Genomic DNA, 22,133 nt, shown 5'->3' with positions numbered 1-22,133 from the left:
CAAACCATATTAAAACCAGATTAAAACTGGATAAATTGTTCTTTTGAAAACCCTTTTTCATGTTTCACCACAGCCAAACAAAACACAAAAATTCGAAAGACAAACCCAAACCAAAAGATTCTATTTTTGAGAAAAGGACACAGCCAAAACCAAAAAAGAGAAAAAGTAGTAATAAAAACGAAACAAAAGGTTGACCACAAAAAGAGACTCTGCACAAAGAGACCATAAAAATAAACCCACACTCCTGGCCTCACCAACCAGAGGGACGTCCTGAGCATGCTCTATAGCCGGCCTAACCCACCGCGCTACAACCACGCTTTGTGACCCACATTCTATTTTTGCCAAGAAGTGCTCAAAAGTGCAGTTTTGTTACCAAACTAAAGTAAAACGCTTTTGCGATAACAATTAATAAGAAATCATAACTAAAACTCAAATTAATAGAAGGTAATTATATATGTAAACCATAAATGCAGTATGCAAAGATTTCTTAGAGTCCAAGGAACGAGCAGCAAAGGAGATGACAACCCAACTACATTACAACTTTGGAATGGCTAATCTATTCGATATGCATCCTAAAGTCACTACCGTCAAAGGATTTAAGGTATGGACTCAACATCGCAGCAGAGGAAAACCATTGAACCAGACCAATGGCCAACTCGATGTTGACTACACGTAACGATCCTAGTCACTTCACACGGAAAAGTCAAACTTCACCCTGCACGTAGTCTCGTTCTAAACTTAACGAAATCGATACATCATTGCATCGATCAGAAGTCTTGGCACAATCACCTAAGACTACCACGATCAACGAGACCCATCTTGAAACACGAACAAAACAATCTTCCTCCGTCAAACACAAACAACCACACTTCTCCTCTTTCCAAGAAGTCAATGCTCGCAACTTCAAAAAGAAACTACATCAAACAATTCAAAACTAAAAACTCTAAACCGGATTCTTCGTAATCCCCTCATGGAACCAGTTCTAAACTAGTATTTATAAACCAGTTTTATAATTGATGGATTATCACTATAAAATATTTATAACTAACCAATCATATTCCATCTCTAACGTGACACTTATTTGTAAGTGCTGAAACTACTTGTAGTTTCAGCACCAGACAATTTAATTAAAACTTTGAATACAGTTGTTCTCCTTCTGGATAAACTCCAAGAACTAACTCGCATAAACCAGTATACACTAGATCTATTTAGACTAAGATCGGTATTAGACTAAGAAGTTGCACGAATCTATCCGGCCGAAAATAAGATAGCGTGACGAGCAGACGGTGTACCTTAACTGAAATTACTCTACGAGTATAACCAATAGATCATAACTCACTAATTTCAAAATAAATAAGTTAGAACATGATTTTCATTTGGAAATTCATTTCAACCAGATTTGGAGCAACCTGAAACAAAGTTGGAACAAGTAGTCGGAAAAATTCATGATGTTCTATCTTTTCACTGATAGCCAATTTTCTCTTTTGATCCTAACTTGCAATTGTTTTTACCATTTTTCGATTTTGAAATAAAATTAAAACATAAAAAGTCACCAAAATTGTTTGATAAAAGTATTTACATCGCAAAAATAAATCGTAAAAACTGAAACTCAAAATTCATGATGTCCTAACTTTTCGCAAGAAGCCTTTTTCTCTTTTACTTGCATTTGTTTCCTTTGAGCCATTTTTCTCCGGATCAAATTTGAAACCTAGAAATTGACAAAATCATTCGATAAAAATCGAAACTTACGAAGTCGATTAAAAAATTTGATTAAAAGTCGAAATTGTGCTGGTGTACTAAAAACTGCATGAACTTTCAAACTGTAATCTCTTACTTCAAAAGGAGAAAGATAGAAATTTTTTTTTGTATTTAAGCTCAGCCTAATTCGGAAAAAATCTCAAAAAGATGGAACAAGTATTCGCAATAATCATGGAAAAACTCACGATGTCTTCTTGTAGCCATTTGTCTTTTTCAGGCTAAACTTATCTTTGCTTCTCCAGTTACGAGAAAAAAGAACATTTAGGAAATCATAAATTTATAAGACATGATGAATAAAATTCAAAATTTAAAACTTAGGTTTAAAAAATTATATAATAGTCAAATTTGTGCAGGTGCGCTAAAAACAGCTTAAGCGTCCATACACGGCATTTTCGAGCATATTCGAGGTGGTCTTCCACTTAAATAAACCACAAGTTATTCTGAATTTTGATTAGCAAATGGGTAAATTCATTACAGCCCCATTTGAAACAATTTGAAAAAAATGGAAGAAGTTGTCGAAAACAACTTTTCACGTTTAGCCTTTTTTCTCTTTTGGGCTAAACTTCTCTTTGAACGACAAAATCATTAATTAAAAACCAAAATTGTACAGGTTTACTAAACTTCTCTTTGCTTGTCCAGTTACCAGCAAAATCAAAATGAATCAGCGAAAAATTTAGAAGATCATGGATATCTAGAACACCATGAATAAAGAACCGAAATTTCAATTTCCGCAATTTCGACAAAAAACGAAACTTAAAAGGTCGACAAAATTTATTCGTTTCAAATCGAAACTGCTCACGTTGGCTAAAAAAATTTTGGCTTCCATGCACATGGGTTTTTCAGAGAATTGAATAACAAGCGGATCAATGTATTTCGGCCACATTCGAAAGAATTCGAAAAAATTGGAACAATCATCGAAAAATTCATGTTTCCTAAGCTTCCAATCTTAGCCATTTTTTGGGCTAAACTTCTCTTTGTTGCGCTTAACTTTTTTGGTGTGCTTAAGGTGTATTAAATTTCTCTTTGCTTGTACAGTTCGAACATCATGAAATTTTAAGGAAAAATAGGACATTGATAATTTAATTTTTTATTTCTGTTTTATCGATAATCCATTTTCATTTTTCAAAATATTTTAAACCATCTTGAAACTGAGCATAATGAACATTTTGTGAAAAATTTCTTAATTTTTTTTTGGTTCATTTGGACGGCTATCGGATGTCGGGCGTAACCAAAATTAATAGCAATAGTGCTAATTATTAGTGAGTAGCATATCTCAAAAAGCAAGTACTTTTAATTAGGTTGTTGAAGCTATTTTGATAAAATCAAGGTTACAAAAAAAACACAAAAAAAGGAAGCGAATTAAAATCACAAAAAGTCTAGGTAATGGAAGTATGTTAGTCAAACAAATCCAAACAATGAAAAACTGCTAACTATAAAATCTCCGTACAACATTTTCAAGGTATGAAAGGCCAAGAAAAACGCTACAAAAATCGATGCAAGAATTTTTCGTTTAAATGAGTTCTCTTATTCATACAAAAATAAATCGTACGTCTGGTGTTTTTTGCATGCTACACCACATGAATGATTTTGAGCAAAGATTCCGAGGAAGAGAAAGAATTAACGTAAATGTGCCCAACAATTCAAGATTTATAAAGGTAATAATATGACCTAAGATAGATCTTAACTGCGAAATTATGTATCTGTGCCTAGTAGAAACTCTTATGTTCCGACCAGTGAAAATGGGGAGGAACTTTGTAATCTGGTGTGTTTGCTTTTTTTTCTCGTTTTCCGCGCAAAATCAGGTTTCACAAAAGATCATCGGAATAAGCAGAAAGATATATCATATCAAGGTCCTTTCAGTCGTCATTCAAAATACATTTAAAAATTTTCGAGAAGTTGTCCCAGTGTCGAGAAAAACTTTAGACCTACGGAAAATGACTGTTCATTTTAGACCTTCACCATAAATAACCTGATTTTACGTTTTTTTAAAATCAAAATTTTGTGCAAAACAAATGAAAATTTTTTTTCAAGTTTTTTCTTATTTTTTTGTTATATATTTTTTCATTTTTAATGACAAATATTGTCAATCATACCTTAATTATTACTTTTCTACGTAATCGTATAGTTCTCGAAACATACCATCAACTAACAGCGACATTAACTTGAAGAAAAGTGGAAAAACAAAAACATTATTTCTATTTTTTATGAATATCTTCGGAACATTCTAAGCTGCTTGCACAGCAACCGACTATCCTTGTTTAAATTTAGAATCATCACATGACGAAAAAATTCGGCATTCAAAGAAAAGTATTGAAAAAATAGGTCTACCAAAAACTTCCGTAAGTCTCGTAGAAAAATTTCGTTAAATTTGAAACAAACATGCCCAGTGAAACAGTTGGATATTAAAACAGTAACGGAGTCGAATATATACAAAGCTGAAGCAAAACCGACTGATAACAGTTGATCCAAAAAATTGATTTTGTAAAAGAAACGCTTTAAGCCTCCCGAAGGCTATAATAAACAAAGCTTGCGACAATAATGAGCTTCGCTTACAGCACATGAAAAATTCGTGATGTGGCAAGTAAGCCGACAAAACCAAAATGAATCAGCGAAAAATTTAGAAGATCATGGATATCTAGAACACCATGAATAAAGAACCGAAATTTCAATTTCCGCAATTTCGACAAAAAACGAAACTTAAAAGGTCGACAAAATTTATTCGTTTCAAATCGAAACTGCTCACGTTGGCTAAAAAAAATTTGGCTTCCATGCACATGGGTTTTTCAGAGAATTGAATAACAAGCGGATCAATGTATTTCGGCCACATTCGAAAAAATTGGAACAATCATCGAAAAATTCATGTTTCCTAAGCTTCCAATCTTAGCCATTTTTTGGGCTTAACTTCTCTTTGTTGCGCTTAACTTTTTTGGTGTGCTTAAGGTGTATTAAATTTCTCTTTGCTTGTACAGTTCGAACATCATGAAATTTTAAGGAAAAATAGGACATTGATAATTTAATTTTTTATTTCTGTTTTATCGATAATCCATTTTCATTTTTCAAAATATTTTAAACCATCTTGAAACTGAGCATAATGAACATTTTGTGAAAAATTTCTTAATTTTTTTTTTGGTTCATTTGGACGGCTATCGGATGTCGGGCGTAACCAAAATTAATAGCAATAGTGCTAATTATTAGTGAGTAGCATATCTCAAAAAGCAAGTACTTTTAATTAGGTTGTTGAAGCTATTTTGATAAAATCAAGGTTACAAAAAAAACACAAAAAAAGGAAGCGAATTAAAATCACAAAAAAGTCTAGGTAATGGAAGTATGTTAGTCAAACAAATCCAAACAATGAAAAACTGCTAACTATAAAATCTCCGTACAACATTTTCAAGGTATGAAAGGCCAAGAAAAACGCTACAAAAATCGATGCAAGAATTTTTCGTTTAAATGAGTTCTCTTATTCATACAAAAATAAATCGTACGTCTGGTGTTTTTTGCATGCTACACCACATGAATGATTTTGAGCAAAGATTCCGAGGAAGAGAAAGAATTAACGTAAATGTGCCCAACAATTCAAGATTTATAAAGGTAATAATATGACCTAAGATAGATCTTAACTGCGAAATTATGTATCTGTGCCTAGTAGAAACTCTTATGTTCCGACCAGTGAAAATGGGGAGGAACTTTGTAATCTGGTGTGTTTGCTTTTTTTTCTCGTTTTCCGCGCAAAATCAGGTTTCACAAAAGATCATCGGAATAAGCAGAAAGATATATCATATCAAGGTCCTTTCAGTCGTCATTCAAAATACATTTAAAAATTTTCGAGAAGTTGTCCCAGTGTCGAGAAAAACTTTAGACCTACGGAAAATGACTGTTCATTTTAGACCTTCACCATAAATAACCTGATTTTACGTTTTTTTAAAATCAAAATTTTGTGCAAAACAAATGAAAAATTTTTTTCAAGTTTTTTCTTATTTTTTTGTTATATATTTTTTCATTTTTAATGACAAATATTCTCAATCATACCTTAATTATTACTTTTCTACGTAATCGTATAGTTCTCGAAACATACCATCAGCTAACAGCGACATTAACTTGAAGAAAAGTGGAAAAACAAAAACATTATTTCTATTTTTTATGAATATCTTCGGAACATTCTAAGCTGCTTGCACAGCAACCGACTATCCTTGTTTAAATTTAGAATCATCACATGACGAAAAAATTCGGCATTCAAAGAAAAGTATTGAAAAAATAGGTCTACCAAAAACTTCCGTAAGTCTCGTAGAAAAATTTCGTTAAATTTGAAACAAACATGCCCAGTGAAACAGTTGGATATTAAAACAGTAACGGAGTCGAATATATACAAAGCTGAAGCAAAACCGACTGATAACAGTTGATCGAAAAAATTGATTTTGTAAAAGAAACGCTTTAAGCCTCCCGAAGGCTATAATAAACAAAGCTTGCGACAATAATGAGCTTCGCTTACAGCACATGAAAAATTCGTGATGTGGCAAGTAAGCCGACAAAACTTGAGCAGAAAAGTGCTATAGTGTATATGTTTTTTTTAGATAGTCGACAGAAAGGATATATCAAATTTTCGGTAAAAACTCCCTCAAATCTTGTTTTTGTTTTAATTCTTAAACCGCAATTCAACCAAAATCCAGCGGATGATCATTGAAAGTTGGTTTTTTTAATGCCCGGGATAGTTCATAAATTCCCGAAGAGTGGGAGCTTGTTAAAACGTCCAGTGCCAAACATAAACCTTAAAAAGCTCCTTTGTGAAAAATACAATTTTTTACACTGTTGTTGTTTGTGGTTTGTTTTAGGTAAAAAAAACCGACATGTCAGCAACCCAAAAACGAGCAGACCAGATCAGCAAACCAAAACCGAAATTACCTGATATGTAATTTTGAAAATTACGAAAAAATTTTTTTTGTTCAATCAAAAAGGCATTTTGAAAAAAAATTATGTTATCATGTTATCAAAGTAACAACGTTTTTCATTAGTTCAACCCTGAACATATTAGGAATTATGCGCAAAATGTGGTAATTTGAAGATTACAGCTTATGAAATGAAATATTGCACAATATCAATGATAAGTCTTCCAATTTGATTCGTTGATGCGTTTCCTTTACGCTCAGTTAATACTTAACATGACGAAGCTACTCACGAAAATGTTTCAGAAATCGATGGTTTGATATGGTAAGCTGCTTGCACAGTAACCGACTATCCTTGTTCAAATTTAGAATCAGCGCATGACGAAAAATTCCGGCATTCAAAGAAAAGTATTGAAAAATAGGTCCACCAAAACTTTCGTAAGTCTCGTAGAAAATTTTGTTAAATTTGAAACAAACATGCCCAGTGAAAAAGTTGGATATTAAAACAGTAACGGAATCGAATATATACAAAGCTGAAGCAAAACACTGATACCAGTTGATCCGAAAAAATTGATTTTGTAAAAGAAACGTTTTTAAGCCTCCCGAATGCAATAATAAACAAAGCTTGCGACAATAATGAGCTTCGCTTACAGCACATGAAAAATTCGTGATGTGGCAAGTAAGCCGACAAAACTTGAGCAGAAAAGTGCTATAGTGTATATGTTTTTTTAGATAGTCGACAGAAAGGATATATCATATTTTTGGTAAAAACTCCGTCAAATCTTGTTTTTGTTTTAATTTTTAAACCGCAATTCAACCAAAATCCAGCGGATGATCATTGAAAGTTGGTTTTTTTAATGCCCGGGATAGTTCATAAATTCCCGAAGAGTGGGAGCTTGTTATAAGGTCCAGTGCCAAACACAAACCTTAAAAAGCTCCTTTGTGAAACATACAATTTTTATACACTGTTGTTGTTTGTGGTTTGTTTTAGGTAAAAAAAACGACATGTCAGCAACCCAAAAACGAGCAGACCAGATCAGCAAACCAAAACCGAAATTACCTGATATGTAATTTTGAAAATTATGAAAAAATTTTTTTTGTTCAATCAAAAAGGCATTTTGAAAAAAAATTATGTTATCATGTTATCAAAGTAACAACGTTTTTCATTAGTTCAACCCTGAACATGCTAGGAATTATGCGCAAAATGTGGTAATTTGAAGATTACAGCTTATGAAATGAAATATTGCACAATATGAATGATAAGTCTTCCAATTTGATTCGTTGATGCGTTTCCTTTACGCTCAGTTAATACTTAACATGACGAAGCTAGTCACGAAAATGTTTCAGAAATCGATGGACTGATATGGTAAGCTGCTTGCACAGTAACCGACTATCCTTGTTCAAATTTAGAATCAGCGCATGACAAAAAATTCCGGCATTCAAAGAGAAGTATTGAAAAATAGGTCTACCAAAACTTTCGTAAGTCTCGTAGAAAAATTTCGTTAAATTTGAAACAAACATGCCCAGTGAAACAGTTGGATATTAAAACAGTAACGGAATCGAATATATACAAAGCTGAAGCAAAACACACTGATACCAGTTGATCCGAAAAAATTGATTTTGTAAAAGAAACGCTTTTAAGCCTCCCGAATGCTATAATAAACAAAGCTTGCGACAATAATGCGCTTCGCTTACAGCACATGAAAAATTCGTGATGTGGCAAGTAAGCCGACAAAACTTGAGCAGAAAAGTGCTATAGTGTATATGTTTTTTTAGATAGTCGACAGAAAGGATATATCATATTTTCGGTAAAAACTCCCTCAAATCTTGTTTTTGTTTTAATTCTTAAACCGCAATTCAACCAAAATCCAGCGGATGATCATTGAAAGTTGATTTTTTTAATGCCCGGGATAGTTCATAAATTCCCGAAGAGTGGGAGCTTGTTAAAACGTCCAGTGCCAAACACACACCTTAAAAAGCTCCTTTATGAAACATACAATTTTTATACACTGTTGTTGTTTGTGGTTTGTTTTAGGTAAAAAAACCAACATGTCAGCAACCCAAAAACGAGCAGACCAGATCAGCAAACCAAAACCGAAATTACCTGATATGTAATTTTGAAAATTACGAAAAAAATTTTTTTGTTCAATCAAAAAGGCATTTTGAAAAAAAATTATATTATCATGTTATCAAAGTAACAACGTTTTTCATTAGTTCAACCCTGAACATGCTAGGAATTATGCGCAAAATGTGGTAATTTGAAGATTACAGCTTATGAAATGAAATATTGCACAATATGAATGATAAGTCTTCCAATTTGATTCGTTGATGCGTTTCCTTTACGCTCAGTTAATACTTAACATGACGAAGCTAGTCACGAAAATGTTTCAGAAATCGATGGACTGATATGGTAAGCTGCTTGCACAGTAACCGACTATCCTTGTTCAAATTTAGAATCAGCGCATGACGAAAAATTCCGGCATTCAAAGAAAAGTATTGAAAAATAGGTCTACCAAAACTTTCGTAAGTCTCGTAGAAAAATTTCGTTAAATTTGAAACAAACATGCCCAGTGAAACAGTTGGATATTAAAACAGTAACGGAATCGAATATATACAAAGCTGAAGCAAAACACACTGATACCAGTTGATCCGAAAAAATTGATTTTGTAAAAGAAACGCTTTTAAGCCTCCCGAATGCTATAATAAACAAAGCTTGCGACAATAATGAGCTTCGCTTACAGCACATGAAAAATTCGTGATGTGGCAAGTAAACCGACAAAACTTGAGCAGAAAAGTGCTATAGTGTATATGTTTTTTTAGATAGTCGACAGAAAGGATATATCATATTTTCGGTAAAAACTCCCTCAAATCTTGTTTTTGTTTTAATTCTTAAACCGCAATTCAACCAAAATCCATCGGATGATCATTGAAAGTTGGTTTTTTTAATGCCCGGGATAGTTCATAAATTCCCGAAGAGTGGGAGCTTGTTAAAACGTCCAGTGCCAAACACAAACCTTAAAAAGCTCCTTTATGAAACATACAATTTTTATACACTGTTGTTGTTTGTGGTTTGTTTTAGGTAAAAAAAACCGACATGTCAGCAACCCAAAAACGAGCAGACCAGGTCAGCAAACCAAAACCGAAATTACCTGATATGTAATTTTGAAAATTACGAAAAAAGTTTTTTTGTTCAATCAAAAAGGCATTTTGAAAAAAAATTATGTTATCATGTTATCAAAGTAACAACGTTTTTCATTAGTTCAACCCTGAACATGCTAGGAATTATGCGCAAAATGTGGTAATTTGAAGATTACAGCTTATGAAATGAAATATTGCACAATATGAATGATAAGTCTTCCAATTTGATTCGTTGATGCGTTTCCTTTACGCTCAGTTAATACTTAACATGACGAAGCTAGTCACGAAAATGTTTCAGAAATCGATGGACTGATATAGTAAGCTGCTTGCACAGTAACCGACTATCCTTGTTCAAATTTAGAATCAGCGCATGACGAAAAATTCCGGCATTCAAAGAAAAGTATTGAAAAATAGGTCTACCAAAACTTTCGTAAGTCTCGTAGAAAAATTTCGTTAAATTTGAAACAAACATGCCCAGTGAAACAGTTGGATATTAAAACAGTAACTGAATCGAATATATACAAAGCTGAAGCAAAACACACTGATACCAGTTGATCCGAAAAAATTGATTTTGTAAAAGAAACGCTTTTAAGCCTCCCGAATGCTATAATAAACAAAGCTTGCGACAATAATGAGCTTCGCTTACAGCACATGAAAAATTAGTGATGTGGCAAGTAAACCGACAAAACTTGAGCAGAAAAGTGCTATAGTGCATATGTTTTTTTAGATAGTCGACAGAAAGGATATATCATATTTTCGGTAAAAACTCCCTCAAATCTTGTTTTTTTTTATTCTTAAACCGCAATTCAACCAAAATCCAGCGGATGATCATTGAAAATTGGTTTTTTTAATGCCAGGGATAGTTCATAAATTTCCGAAGAGTGGGAGCTTGTTAAAACCTCCAGTGCCAAACACAAACCTTAAAAAACTCCTTTGTGAAACATACAATTTTTATACACTGTTCTTGTTTGTGGTTTGTTTTAGGTAAAAAACCGACATGTCAGCAACCCAAAAACGAGCAGACCAGATCAGCAAACCAGAACTGAAATTACCTGATAAGTAATTTTGAAAATTAAGAAAATTTTTTTTCGTATAATCAAAAAGGCATTTTGAAAAAAAATTATGTTATCATGTTATCAAAGTAACAACGTTTTTCATTAGTTCAACCCCGAACATGCTAGGAATTATGCGCAAAATGTAGTAATTTGAAGATTACAGCTTATGAAATGAAGTATTGCACAATATGAATGATAAGTCTTCCAATTTGATTCGTTGATGAGTTTCCTTTACGCTCAGTTAATACTTAACATGACGGAGTTAGTTACGAAAATGTTTCAGAAATCGATGTACTGATATGGTAAATTATTTATTCCGACCAATTGAGATAGGCGGCATGACGCAACCAGCTACGAAATTGTTTCATAATTTGATTTACCGATATGGTCATTTATTTGTTCCGAACTATTGAAAAACGCAAAATCAGATACCAAAAACAATGATCGGAATGGGTCAAATTGTTTATCATTTTGAAGCTTTTCAGTTGTGGTTCGAACGACATTAACGAATATTAGAAAAAATAAGTTTCTGTCGAAAAAAAAAACGGTTTGAAAGTTTTGATTTTTGGTCTAATTTCCAACTAAGCAGGTCAGCATGCAGGCTTACGAAAGCTTAGTTTTACTCATCCATCAAAATTATTTTTAACTTTTTGCGCCTTTTTAGGAATCAAAATTTTGAAAAATTAAAAAAAAAATTTGCAAAAACATTTGAAATTTTTTTTGAAAAAAAAGACCGTTTTTCCGATTTTAGTTTTCTTCTACAAACACTGTTTTTTTTTCCAAATGGCCATTTTGAACATGACTGTCAAATATGCCTAATTTTTTTTCTTTCAGATAATTTTAATACACCACACACAAAAAAACGACACAGTTCGAATATGACTGTCAATTATGATTATTTTCTATTTTTCGTTCAGATCTTTTATTACACCACACAAAAAACTAATCTAATTTGCAAAAAAAAAAAATATATTTTTGTTAGGACTATGGTCGGAAAAATCTGTGCTATTTGAATAGTAACCGGCTATCTTTGTTTATACATCGACTTAAAGCACGCATATCGACTTACATACTTCGTCAAATCTATTAAACCTGGTAAAACAATCTGAACAAGTATTCGGCAAAACGATGGCTTATTTTCTAATTGGATGCAGTGTAAACTGTATAAATATTTTGCTGAAAATTGATTGCAAATAAAACATCAGAAGTAGAACACGTCAGACTTCACACTAACACAATGTATTGAGTTGGGGGTAAAGTACGAAGGTCCGAAATTCTGCGATAGTGCCAAAGTCCAAAAAACTTACTTGTTCAGTAGGGAAACTAAGCTTCAGCGAGAAAATTTTGATCGAAGACGGCTTTTTTTCGGAGACCGGTCAGACACTGCTGTGATGAACAAATCAATTTATATTTGTCAAAACTTCTGATTTATTTTTTTTTAAATTACAAAGACCAGTTTATTCATTAAACCTACAATTTCAATTGCAAAATTTACATTATTGCCGCAATAAATTAAATGGAAATTTTTTTTGATGGAAAAAAATTACATTAAACTCTAATACTATAGCAGTCCAATTTGAGTCTATTATCAGATCAAGATCGGACGATGTCCCGATAAAGTTACCAAACAAATACCTAAAGTGCTCATGACAAAAGATATCGCATCATAAGCTCCCATGCCCATTAAAAAGATCCCATAAATTAGAAACAATAGACATGATCAAAGTGTAAACAAAGGGAATCTAGAATGATTAGATATAAAATGACCTCATCATTCTAGAATGAACAAATCTAGAATGATTATACTTCATTTTTTAAATTAAGCATTACTTTTGAGCATTTTTTAAATAGAGTGATAAAATGGTATTGAATGAGAAGAGCGCAATCAAAAAAGTATACAATTTGACTTCATTATCTCATTTCGGAACTCGTTGAATAGTCAAAAAAGAATTAGCTTACTTGAGGAACCTCTCAAAAGGGCCATAGGTTTTTTTTGAGTGCCATGAACTTCAAAATAAGCTTGATACAAAAAGAACAACACAGTATCGCTGCAGCAATTGGCTACCATTTAAAGACCCCAAAACTCAGCAACACATGTGGGGGCAAGATAATCTCAAGAAACAATAAAAGCAGCCACGAACTTCACCCAGGACGCTCCAAAGCTCAGCAATTAGTTCACTAAACCGTCACAAATCAATTGAACCCGAAAAACACCTAGATCGTTGCAGCTAATTTACAATTGCTTCAAGATGAAAAGGCAGCCCGTCTGCTCTAGCCATACCGAATACCGATAACACAAACTTTTAACAGAAGTAAGCAAATCATATCCCTGCCCAAAATTACCACAGGTGGCAGTCATTTGGAAGCAATGAATCGTTTTAACCAGTTTTCTTTTCCATAACGGAAAATAAGAAAAGGAACAAATACTGATTTTTGGCGATAGCGAGAACCTCAACGCAACCAAATTGTACAACAGAACATAGCTGGCAGATATTTGTTCAAATTTTGTTCCAGTCAATTGTACCAGCTCTTCACGAAATGTACCCAGATTGGCGGGTATTCTTCACGTTGAACCTACGTTCAACCTGCTAAGCAAAAAATAACACTTATCAACCTACAACAATTTTAAACTGCCAGTGAATTGTTTCTAAATGAGGTAAAGATCAATATTTTTTCGACCATTATTGAAAATGAGGCGTTGAGAATGCTTCCGCATCTCAATTCCGAACCGACTTTAAGGGATGTTACTTTCACATCCGTCAGGGTTTTTTGTGAAAATATCAGAATTGGGCCTTGAGAAGACCTGCGCATCAAACATCGAGTCAAAAGTGGCAATCACATTCAATCTGGTAATAGAAGAAACTGCAGCGTGGCAACCAAGTTAGATTTATCACAAAACGGTAATAAATACTAGACCAGCTCAAGGGTGATTTCCAAAAAAAAAAAACGTACAAAAAAGGAGAAAAATTGATCTACAGAAAAATAATCTTTCCGCTTTTAGATGCAAGCATTACCAAAAAGCTGTACATGGTATAGCTCGAACCACAATTGCAGTTGAAGGGTGGTATCTTGTTGCTACGTTTTGTGTTATAACAGACATCCCTTAAAAATAGATTTCATGAAAAGAATCAACTAAACCCAAAAATCAAAAACTTTGAAGGCGGTACTAACAACTTACTCCGGAAAAATACAGTAATCTGAATGAAAAAGATTAAAAGGTAACAATATTATACAAGAAAATATAATAGATCATATAATATCTGATCACTTGCTCATGAAAGTTTTCGATTAATGTTTTTGTTTTTTCCTAGTTTGTCTTTGAAACAAAATAAATTCAAATTATTTAAAGACGCCTCCTTACACCCTACCGGAGAACGCCTAAACGCAGTGCTTCAACTCAAAAATGCTGTCTCAATTCAATCCCAGAGCAATTGCTCTTATTTATCGGATGCCAGTTTTGAGGTAGGGGCCTGTGGACGCTTTGAGTATTGCGCTTTGCGAAAAAAAAAGATTTTTAGAAATGAAAAACGACATTTTTTAATAAATAGAACGGAAACAGAAATAAATAGAACATTTGTAATGAATAAGATTTCAAAGTCTTAAAATAATTTGACTTAACCCTAAGCTTTTTTAGCTTTAGTTGTTCAACGACCTTAATTTTCAATTCTTTCATATTTTGTCTTTGATTTATAATTATGGTATCTTATGTAGGTCGAGGGCGATTTAAAAACAATTGGTTTCTTATCGGTTGAGATATTTTCGTTTGGTGTCTTAAGGCAAGCGATTTTTTCTCATGTTAGAGGAAGATTGTGACATCATCTACTGTTGTTTTCAAAAAACATTGATACAATTTAAATCAATTTAACTTCCGATTGAATTTTGTTACCTCCATGTAAAAATTGGCAAAATAAAGTGGAAAAATTAATGTTATCGGTATAATAGGAAACTTAACTTGAATGGGAACTCAAATTAAACTTAAATGAAACTTAATGCTCATTACTCACATAAGATGAAAGTTAAAATTTACAATTTTTCTAGATTATTTTACAAAAAAAAAAAAACATTTTCCCTGTTTTGACAGGTTTCGGTAAAAAAAGCTATCGATGACAAATTCATTATAATTTTTTTTCAAATGTTTTTTAAGAGTCTTTTTGAACAAAAATTCTTTCAATCTCTCACTCAGTCATGATAAAAATTCTAATTAATCTTTCACAAGACAAACCAAGATACTTTCATGCCGAGTAATGGCCATTTCAACAACTTTGTTTCGAAATTAACATATCAGTATAAAGCAAACGCTTAAATTTTCTTCGTTTAATGCTTACCTCTGTTTGCGCCAATGCCATTACAATTAGCCCAGAAGTTTGCTGAATCGTAAAACACTGTGAAGTTTTAATAGCTCTCTCCTGGCTGTTCCAAATTTGCCAATAAAATGTCAAGTGGTTTTGATTGATTTTAAACCATTGATTGGATACGTGCATTATATTATTTTTTGCCAGAAAAATAAAATAATAATGACGAAAAAGCTAAACACATTTTGAGAAAATTGTGATCCTTCAAAATTGAGAATAAAGGAGATAAATCTGCCGCTTATGAGGATTTTGTTTGTCTATTTTAAAGTAAACAAACAGGAAAAATACACAAACCAATTTTGAAGCACTTACTTCGAGTGGCTTTATGCCCAAAAAAGACTTTCTTTACACTTGCAGTTTTTACTTTGTCTTTTGACTTGACTTTGTAGTCCAGACTTCAAACTGCAAACTGGATACACTCGTGAAGACCATAGAAGCGCCTACGGAGTTGACCCGATAGAAAACTTATCCCAGTTGGATCAAAATATTTGAAAAAACTTATAAAATCAAGACCCTTAAAATGAACAAGTGACAGTAAAAAGAACTTTGCCTCGCATAATTAATTTTTACACCCGAAAAATAACAATTTCAAATTTTACTTAGCTTGAAATTAAATAACGAAAGTCGGAAAATTGAGTAAAAAACGGGCCTTATGTTTCTATAAATAAGTGGGTTAGAAACAATAGTTGAGTAAAATGAGCTCCAAATATTGTATATTCTTTTACTCTTATTCGGTTTAGATTATAAAAAGGGAACATGGCCCCAGAGACATTAAATAAATTCTTCTTCACTGACATTTCAACCCTTACAAATGTCAAAATGATTCCCATCATCCTCCCATTCAAGTACTGAGATCATTCCATTCCTTGCAATGCCCGAAGACAGTAGGAAAAATTTAATTGAAAGGATAAGTTTTACTTCGTCTTTATATCTAGATATTTGGTTAAACTATTGTTGCAAAAATCCGTTCACGCATGCGCTTTGCCTTAGGGATAATGATTGTGTTGCAAAATGGTGAAGATTTGAACGAATTTGCAAAGACAAGCCATGTTGATATTTTGAACTCGATTTTGAAAAAAAAACAGATTATTCTTACCAGGGCAAAGCACGGAAAGTTCCAACTACCTTTCCGCCTGTCCGAGTTAGCTTTCGATGAAAAAATCTTCTTTTTATCAATTAAATAGAAATCTACATTATTTGTAGCGGAAATAACAACGAGAACATAGAAATGTCAATCATTTGAACTTTTGACAATGGTCAGACTAGCTTAAAAGAAGATCAATTAAGGCCAAAAACGACCGTAATTAATTGTTTTTGATAACCATGTAGGCGAAGTTCATGTTACTCACTTTCATAAAAAATTAAACCAAAGAAAAGAAATTGAGGAAGCATCTATTGATTTTATTAATTTACAAAAACTACTATTATGCTGAAGAAGTCGATTGGTGCTCAAGAAAAAGAGCCTAGAGAAAAAGATCACTTTGTCTCAAAAGACATCAATTACCTTGGTAGAACAGGGTTAAGTTGTTTATCACGTGAACCCTATAGTGATATTTTTCATCACTATCTTCGTCAGTACCAACGTCAAAAGTAAACAGACAACAAGACTGCTCGTATCAGGGCGAAGCCCAGAAGGTTCCGAGTGCCTTTTAAGATCCACGGAGCAATTTTGATAGGTAAAAACTAAATGTAAGGAAAAAAAAATTACTTTTAAATATGAGATTTTTTGTGAAAATCATCACCCCATCCTTCATATAAAGTACAAGGTGATAGATTTCGCTCCTATTAAAAAATCAATTATGACAAAAAAGCTTCACTCATCAAACTTGCAATAGTTTCTAAGACAGATTAGATCTCCGTTTATGCGTTAAAAGCGTGAGAAAAATTGCGCGTTAGTTGTCCCAAATTAGCCAAAATGGCGTTCTTTAGACCATCATAACCTAAAGAAAAACAAGCACAGGAGAAATATCTTTTCAAACTTAAGCTCATAAAGAAAAACAATAACCCCCAGCAAAATATTCCTTTACTTTCGTTACTAAAGTCGAAACGTAAATTGAGATGCCAAGGAATGTTTTTCGAGGAAACAATTTTATCGTGCAACTGACTCACTAAAAAAATCAAATTGCTACAAGCCAATATTAATATAACAAGTATTTACGAAACTGCTCCTATATCAGGACAAAGCTCTGAATGCTCCAACTACCCCGTAATCCATATCGAATAGTTTTTGGGAAATAATATGTTGAAAAACTATAAATTTTTTTACAATATCAAAGATCGTGAAAAAATTTGAGTCGTGCAAAAATAATACGACTGATAAGCTAGCCTCAAAACAATTTCAAACGCCTTTGTTGTACTGGATGAATTGCTAAGCATAAATAATTTTCGTTATGCTTTCAGGATTATGGATAAAGTCTACAAAGCGCACATAAATTAGTCCAGAGCATGGCCAAATTGGCAACTTTAAACTCCCAAAACTTTGCAAAAAAGATTGGAGGAACAAGATTTTTTAAAATTTGAAATCAGGGAGTCCACGTCTCCATTGGGGCATAAAAATGTTTTGTTACAAACTATTATTTCGACCGCCGAAAACCGACTGAATAAAACAATCACAACCAGTATAAATATTCCGTTTTCTTCGAAAGCGGGTACAAAAAGTTGAAACGTTTAAATGTTTGAATTAACTAACACCACGAAAGCAAGAAATGGTTAAAATTGATGCTCCTTTATTTGACATTTCTACAAACTTGAGAATCAAAAATTGGGAGCAAAAATACTTGTAAAAAGAAATATGCGGCTTATTGTATTGTTTTCCTTCAACTCTATTTGGAACTATTATGAACTGATTAAATTGACGCTTATGCGTTAATAGCACGAAGAATGTAGCGTTTTACTGTTCCTAAATTAACCAAACTGGCAACTTTTAAAACCCCAAAATTTCCAAATCATCAGACAAACAACATCTTTTTAAAATTGAGCTCGAGACATCACTGGCTTTCGGCTAGCATAAAACAATCTGCTAAAAAAGTAGAAATTGTTCTGGAGAAAAAATCAACCCTAGGACAAATATTCCGTCAATTTCTTCAAAAGTTGGAATAAAAACCCATTGAGCGCGCCAAAAACTTGATTATGCACAACCTGACTCACAAAAAGGTTACATTGAGCATGAATATTTGTTAGAAAAAAACTCAAAGCAGGCAAAAACAAACATTTTAGAACCAGCAGCTTCTAAACCTTAAATAACGCCTAGAATAAACCCAATCTGAGGCAAAAAAAAGAAAACAAATTACAAAATACTTACAAAAAAAATCGAAACAAAATAAACGGAAACATTCAGAAATTTCAAAATTAGAAAAAAAAAAATTTGGAAAAAAAATCACTTCGCATTTAGGAAACGCGAGAAACTTGTTGCAGAAATTTTAAACAGAGTCGAAGCGGAGCTTTGCAACACTTGTGATACAATTACAACACTTCGTTACAAGAAGTCATTTTTTAAAAATTAAGCTGAAAAAATTGCTTGGAAAAAGTCGAGAAAATATATCTACATACTTTTTACCTTTGTTTTGATGAGGATCACAAACAGCTCTAGCAAGCATTGCAAGCATTGAGAACCAATGATCAAACGGAAAATAGTACGCAAAACTTAGATCGACTCTCGTAAAACCGAAAATAAAATAAAAAGCATACAAAATTTCAAGCTATCATTTTTTAAATCAAAAATTTTACAACACATCCCTCCTGAAACAGGCAAAATATTGTTTGAAAACTTTACAGAAAAATGAGAAATCAGATTTAGTAATTTTACAAACTATAGACCAATTTTCAATTATGGTATTAGGAGATCCTCTAAAGCTGTTTGATTGTTTCCGAAATTAATGTAGTGATTCCAGATGAATTGGATAACATCAAAAAACCTAAAATTGGGATTCACCCAACACCTTAGTTGTATCAAATAAAGTATGGAGGAAACTTTTTAGAAATTGGATTTGTACACATTTTAGGGCGTAGCCGCTTCTGAATGGAGGCTTCTGGCAAGCTCATGTCTCAATTTAACCCTTGATATCAGATTCAGCTGGGTTGTTTTCGAGAAAATCAAAAGATTTCAAACAACGGACAAGAAATGGAAATATTGAATTTCCTAGGGCCACCACTTTGCTTTAAGATATATTGGACGTAGATTTTTATACAAGGGACCTTCACTCAACTCTTTTCTTTGATTGAACCCAAAATCTCACTTTTGGAAGGGTATTTTTCGAGAAAAGTCAAAATCAAAAAACCGTCGAAAAATCAAAAACTCGAAGTTTCCGAGGGCCATGAATTTTGTGTTAAAAAATGGGGTAAGTGCTTATGCACGGGATCTTCTCACAGCTCAGTTTTTTTATTGAACTCAAAACTTCAGATTAAGAAGGGCCGTTTCTGAGAAAAAAAAATTTTCAAAAAACGGTCATAAAATCAAACATTTGATTTTTCTGAGGCCATAACAATTTGTGGGAACAAAAATATGCATAACCGTTTATGCAGAGGATTTTCAATCAACTATTGCTTTCAATTGAAACAAAATTGTCCAATTTGGGAGCGTAGTTTTTGAGAAAATTCAAAAAATTTGAAAAAACGGTCAAAAATCAGAACTATGACTTTTCCGAGGACCTTAACTTTTCGTAGACAAAAATTAGGGCGTAAAATCTCAACATTTGAGCTGGTGGTTTTCAAGAAAAAAAAAACAAAAACTTGGGTCAAAAATCCTCCCTCCCCCTAACAACCTTTAACGAAGGCCTCATAAGTGGGGGTACGGTAAAAAGAGACTAGTTATAAATGCAAGCACACAAGGGAGTGGGCGGTTTTCCATTGAAAACCAGATTTTGCAAAAACAAAACAAAATTTTCGAGAAAAGCTGAAATTTTTGAGAAAAAAAAATTCGGTCTCAACAAAAAATTGAAAAAATAAAAAACCAAAGCCCATTCATTTTCATAATAAATGTTTTTATCAAACAGGAAGAAAATATTTGAATGTTAAGCAAAAAAACTACGCTTTGAAAAGAGTATACTCGAAAAGGGTACCAGATAACATAGATTGCATTTGAAAAAAAAGGAAAACCAGCAAATAAAAAAATAAGGACGATAATCGGAAGTTCAAAAAAATTGATACTTTTTCAAAATATAATCTCAAAAAATTAATTATTACTTTAAATGGAAAAAAAGCACTTTCATTTGAATTTTCAGGAAATTGAGCATGTCTAAGCATCAGCACAGATTGAGCAGCAGAAAGTGTAAGAATATTTGTTAAGGGGGAAAAAGTCTGGTTCCCGGTTACAAGTCACTTGTTCTCGCAAGTGAAATTAAATATACCTCAGAGCATATTCGATAGAAATAATCTTAAGAATTGTTCCCATCCTTGAAATCAAAAAATCTAATCACTGAAATATTCCTTCTCTGGAACAAAAATTTCGCCAAAATTGATAGTAAATAATTTCGAAACTTACAGGTCACAGGAATTCATCTTGAACTTCAAAGTTATTGCAAGTATAGTTTAAAAACTAACATACCATTCAGATATCCTAAGCCACTTCGGCAATAATTTATCGGCCAAAAAATAAACACCTTGAAACAAAACTACATGAATAAAAAGGAAAATCCTAAAAAAAAATAAGACTCAGCCATTGAAACCAGTAAAATCTAATAAGTGCGGCCACGGATTAACACGGCACTGAGCTACCGTATCAAAAGAAAGTTGTTAATTGAATCGGTAAGTTAGTCTATTATCAACAGATGCTTAAATAACAACAAGGATACCCGATTAGAAAACACACGTCAATTCGAAACAAAATTAGGTTAAATCCAATTGCGTCATTCCTGCATTGCATTTTCGTTTTTCGTTCCAAGCACTTCGTGAAATTTGAAAAAAAAAAACATGTCGCAAATTGTGTTTTTCCAAAACACATTTTGATTCCGATTCGAAAAAATCAAAAAAAAAATTTGTCCTACTGTCGAGAAAAATGGTCTTAATTAATTTGGACCGTATTTTTTTGAAAATTGTCTGAATTCCAGGAAAACTTTTGAAAAAAAAACAGGCCAAAAAGGCCGTTTTGGGCACTTTTTGAAAATTTCGACCAAAAAATTGCTTTTATGGCGCACTCCTCCCTATATAGTATATATAGAGACTCAAAACGCGATCTTAAAACTTTTGACTAATCTGAAACTGGATGGGGTAAAATAGTACCAAAAGGTTACTGATTTTGAATACGGGTTTGTAAAACTAAACCAATCAACTAGTGGTGTGGAAGATCTTAAATCGTTTCATGTAGAAGGGGGAGGTTAACTTGGACCGATTGTTTATTATTTTTATAAACAGTTCAACGTACAGTCTTTTCGAAAACCATGATCGCCCAATTTGAACATTCTTCAAACCTTTTATGATAAAACGTCTATGGTAGTAACCATGTTCTTACCTTCCGACGATTGCGTTCAACGAATTCGGCTTTCAAGTTTTCCGATGGCAAAAAAGGTATGAGGAAACAGTTTTTGAGATTACATCAATGCTTGACTAGATTCCACTATGCGCATCGAATTCTCCAAAAATTATAAAGAGTGTTTTCAATTAAATAAGATAAATACGTCAATTTTACTTTCCAAGGGATGAAATTGAACATCCTTTAAATAGATGCAAATCTACTTACTTACCTGTTTTTCACTTGATTAGGCTTCGAATTTTTGTTAAGGCGTAAATGAAAAGAAGCTGATACCTTTCGAAAAAAAAATATGCAAATTTATCAGTGGTTAAAAAAATCATGAAACATTTTGTCTGCACAGTTTTATTCGCACTGATACATTTAATACAACGACTTACACAAAAGAAATCACACATTTTAATTTAGAAATCACAAAAATCTCAAAAGAACACAAATTTTAATTTTAATTAGACCTCTTCAAAAATGAAAAGAAAGGAAAAACGGT

The 22,133-nt window shown here is 32.7% G+C and overlaps 1 protein-coding gene across 4 annotated transcripts in view; it reads right to left on the bottom strand.

Annotated features, from left to right (window-relative positions):
* The window catches only part of LOC134839880 (uncharacterized), a 121,619-nt gene that overhangs the window by 83,830 nt on the left and 15,656 nt on the right, over window positions 1–22,133 (bottom strand). For 2 of the 4 annotated variants that reach the window (XM_063855505.1, XM_063855506.1), the window contains exon 1: window positions 15,157–15,485. The exons of the other annotated variants lie outside the window; for them this stretch is intronic. In XM_063855505.1, coding sequence (XP_063711575.1) covers window positions 15,157–15,312 — 156 coding nt within the window. In that variant the 5' untranslated portion in view covers window positions 15,313–15,485. Of the gene's footprint in view, window positions 1–15,156; window positions 15,486–22,133 lie in introns of those variants that run through there. 4 annotated transcript variants of the gene reach the window in all.

This window comes from Symsagittifera roscoffensis, chromosome 2 (assembly GCF_963678635.1).
Source record: "Symsagittifera roscoffensis chromosome 2, txSymRosc1.1, whole genome shotgun sequence".
In the NCBI taxonomy this organism is placed as follows: domain Eukaryota; kingdom Metazoa; phylum Xenacoelomorpha; order Acoela; family Convolutidae; genus Symsagittifera; species Symsagittifera roscoffensis.
This window is presented reverse-complemented; position numbering and strand designations above follow the sequence as displayed.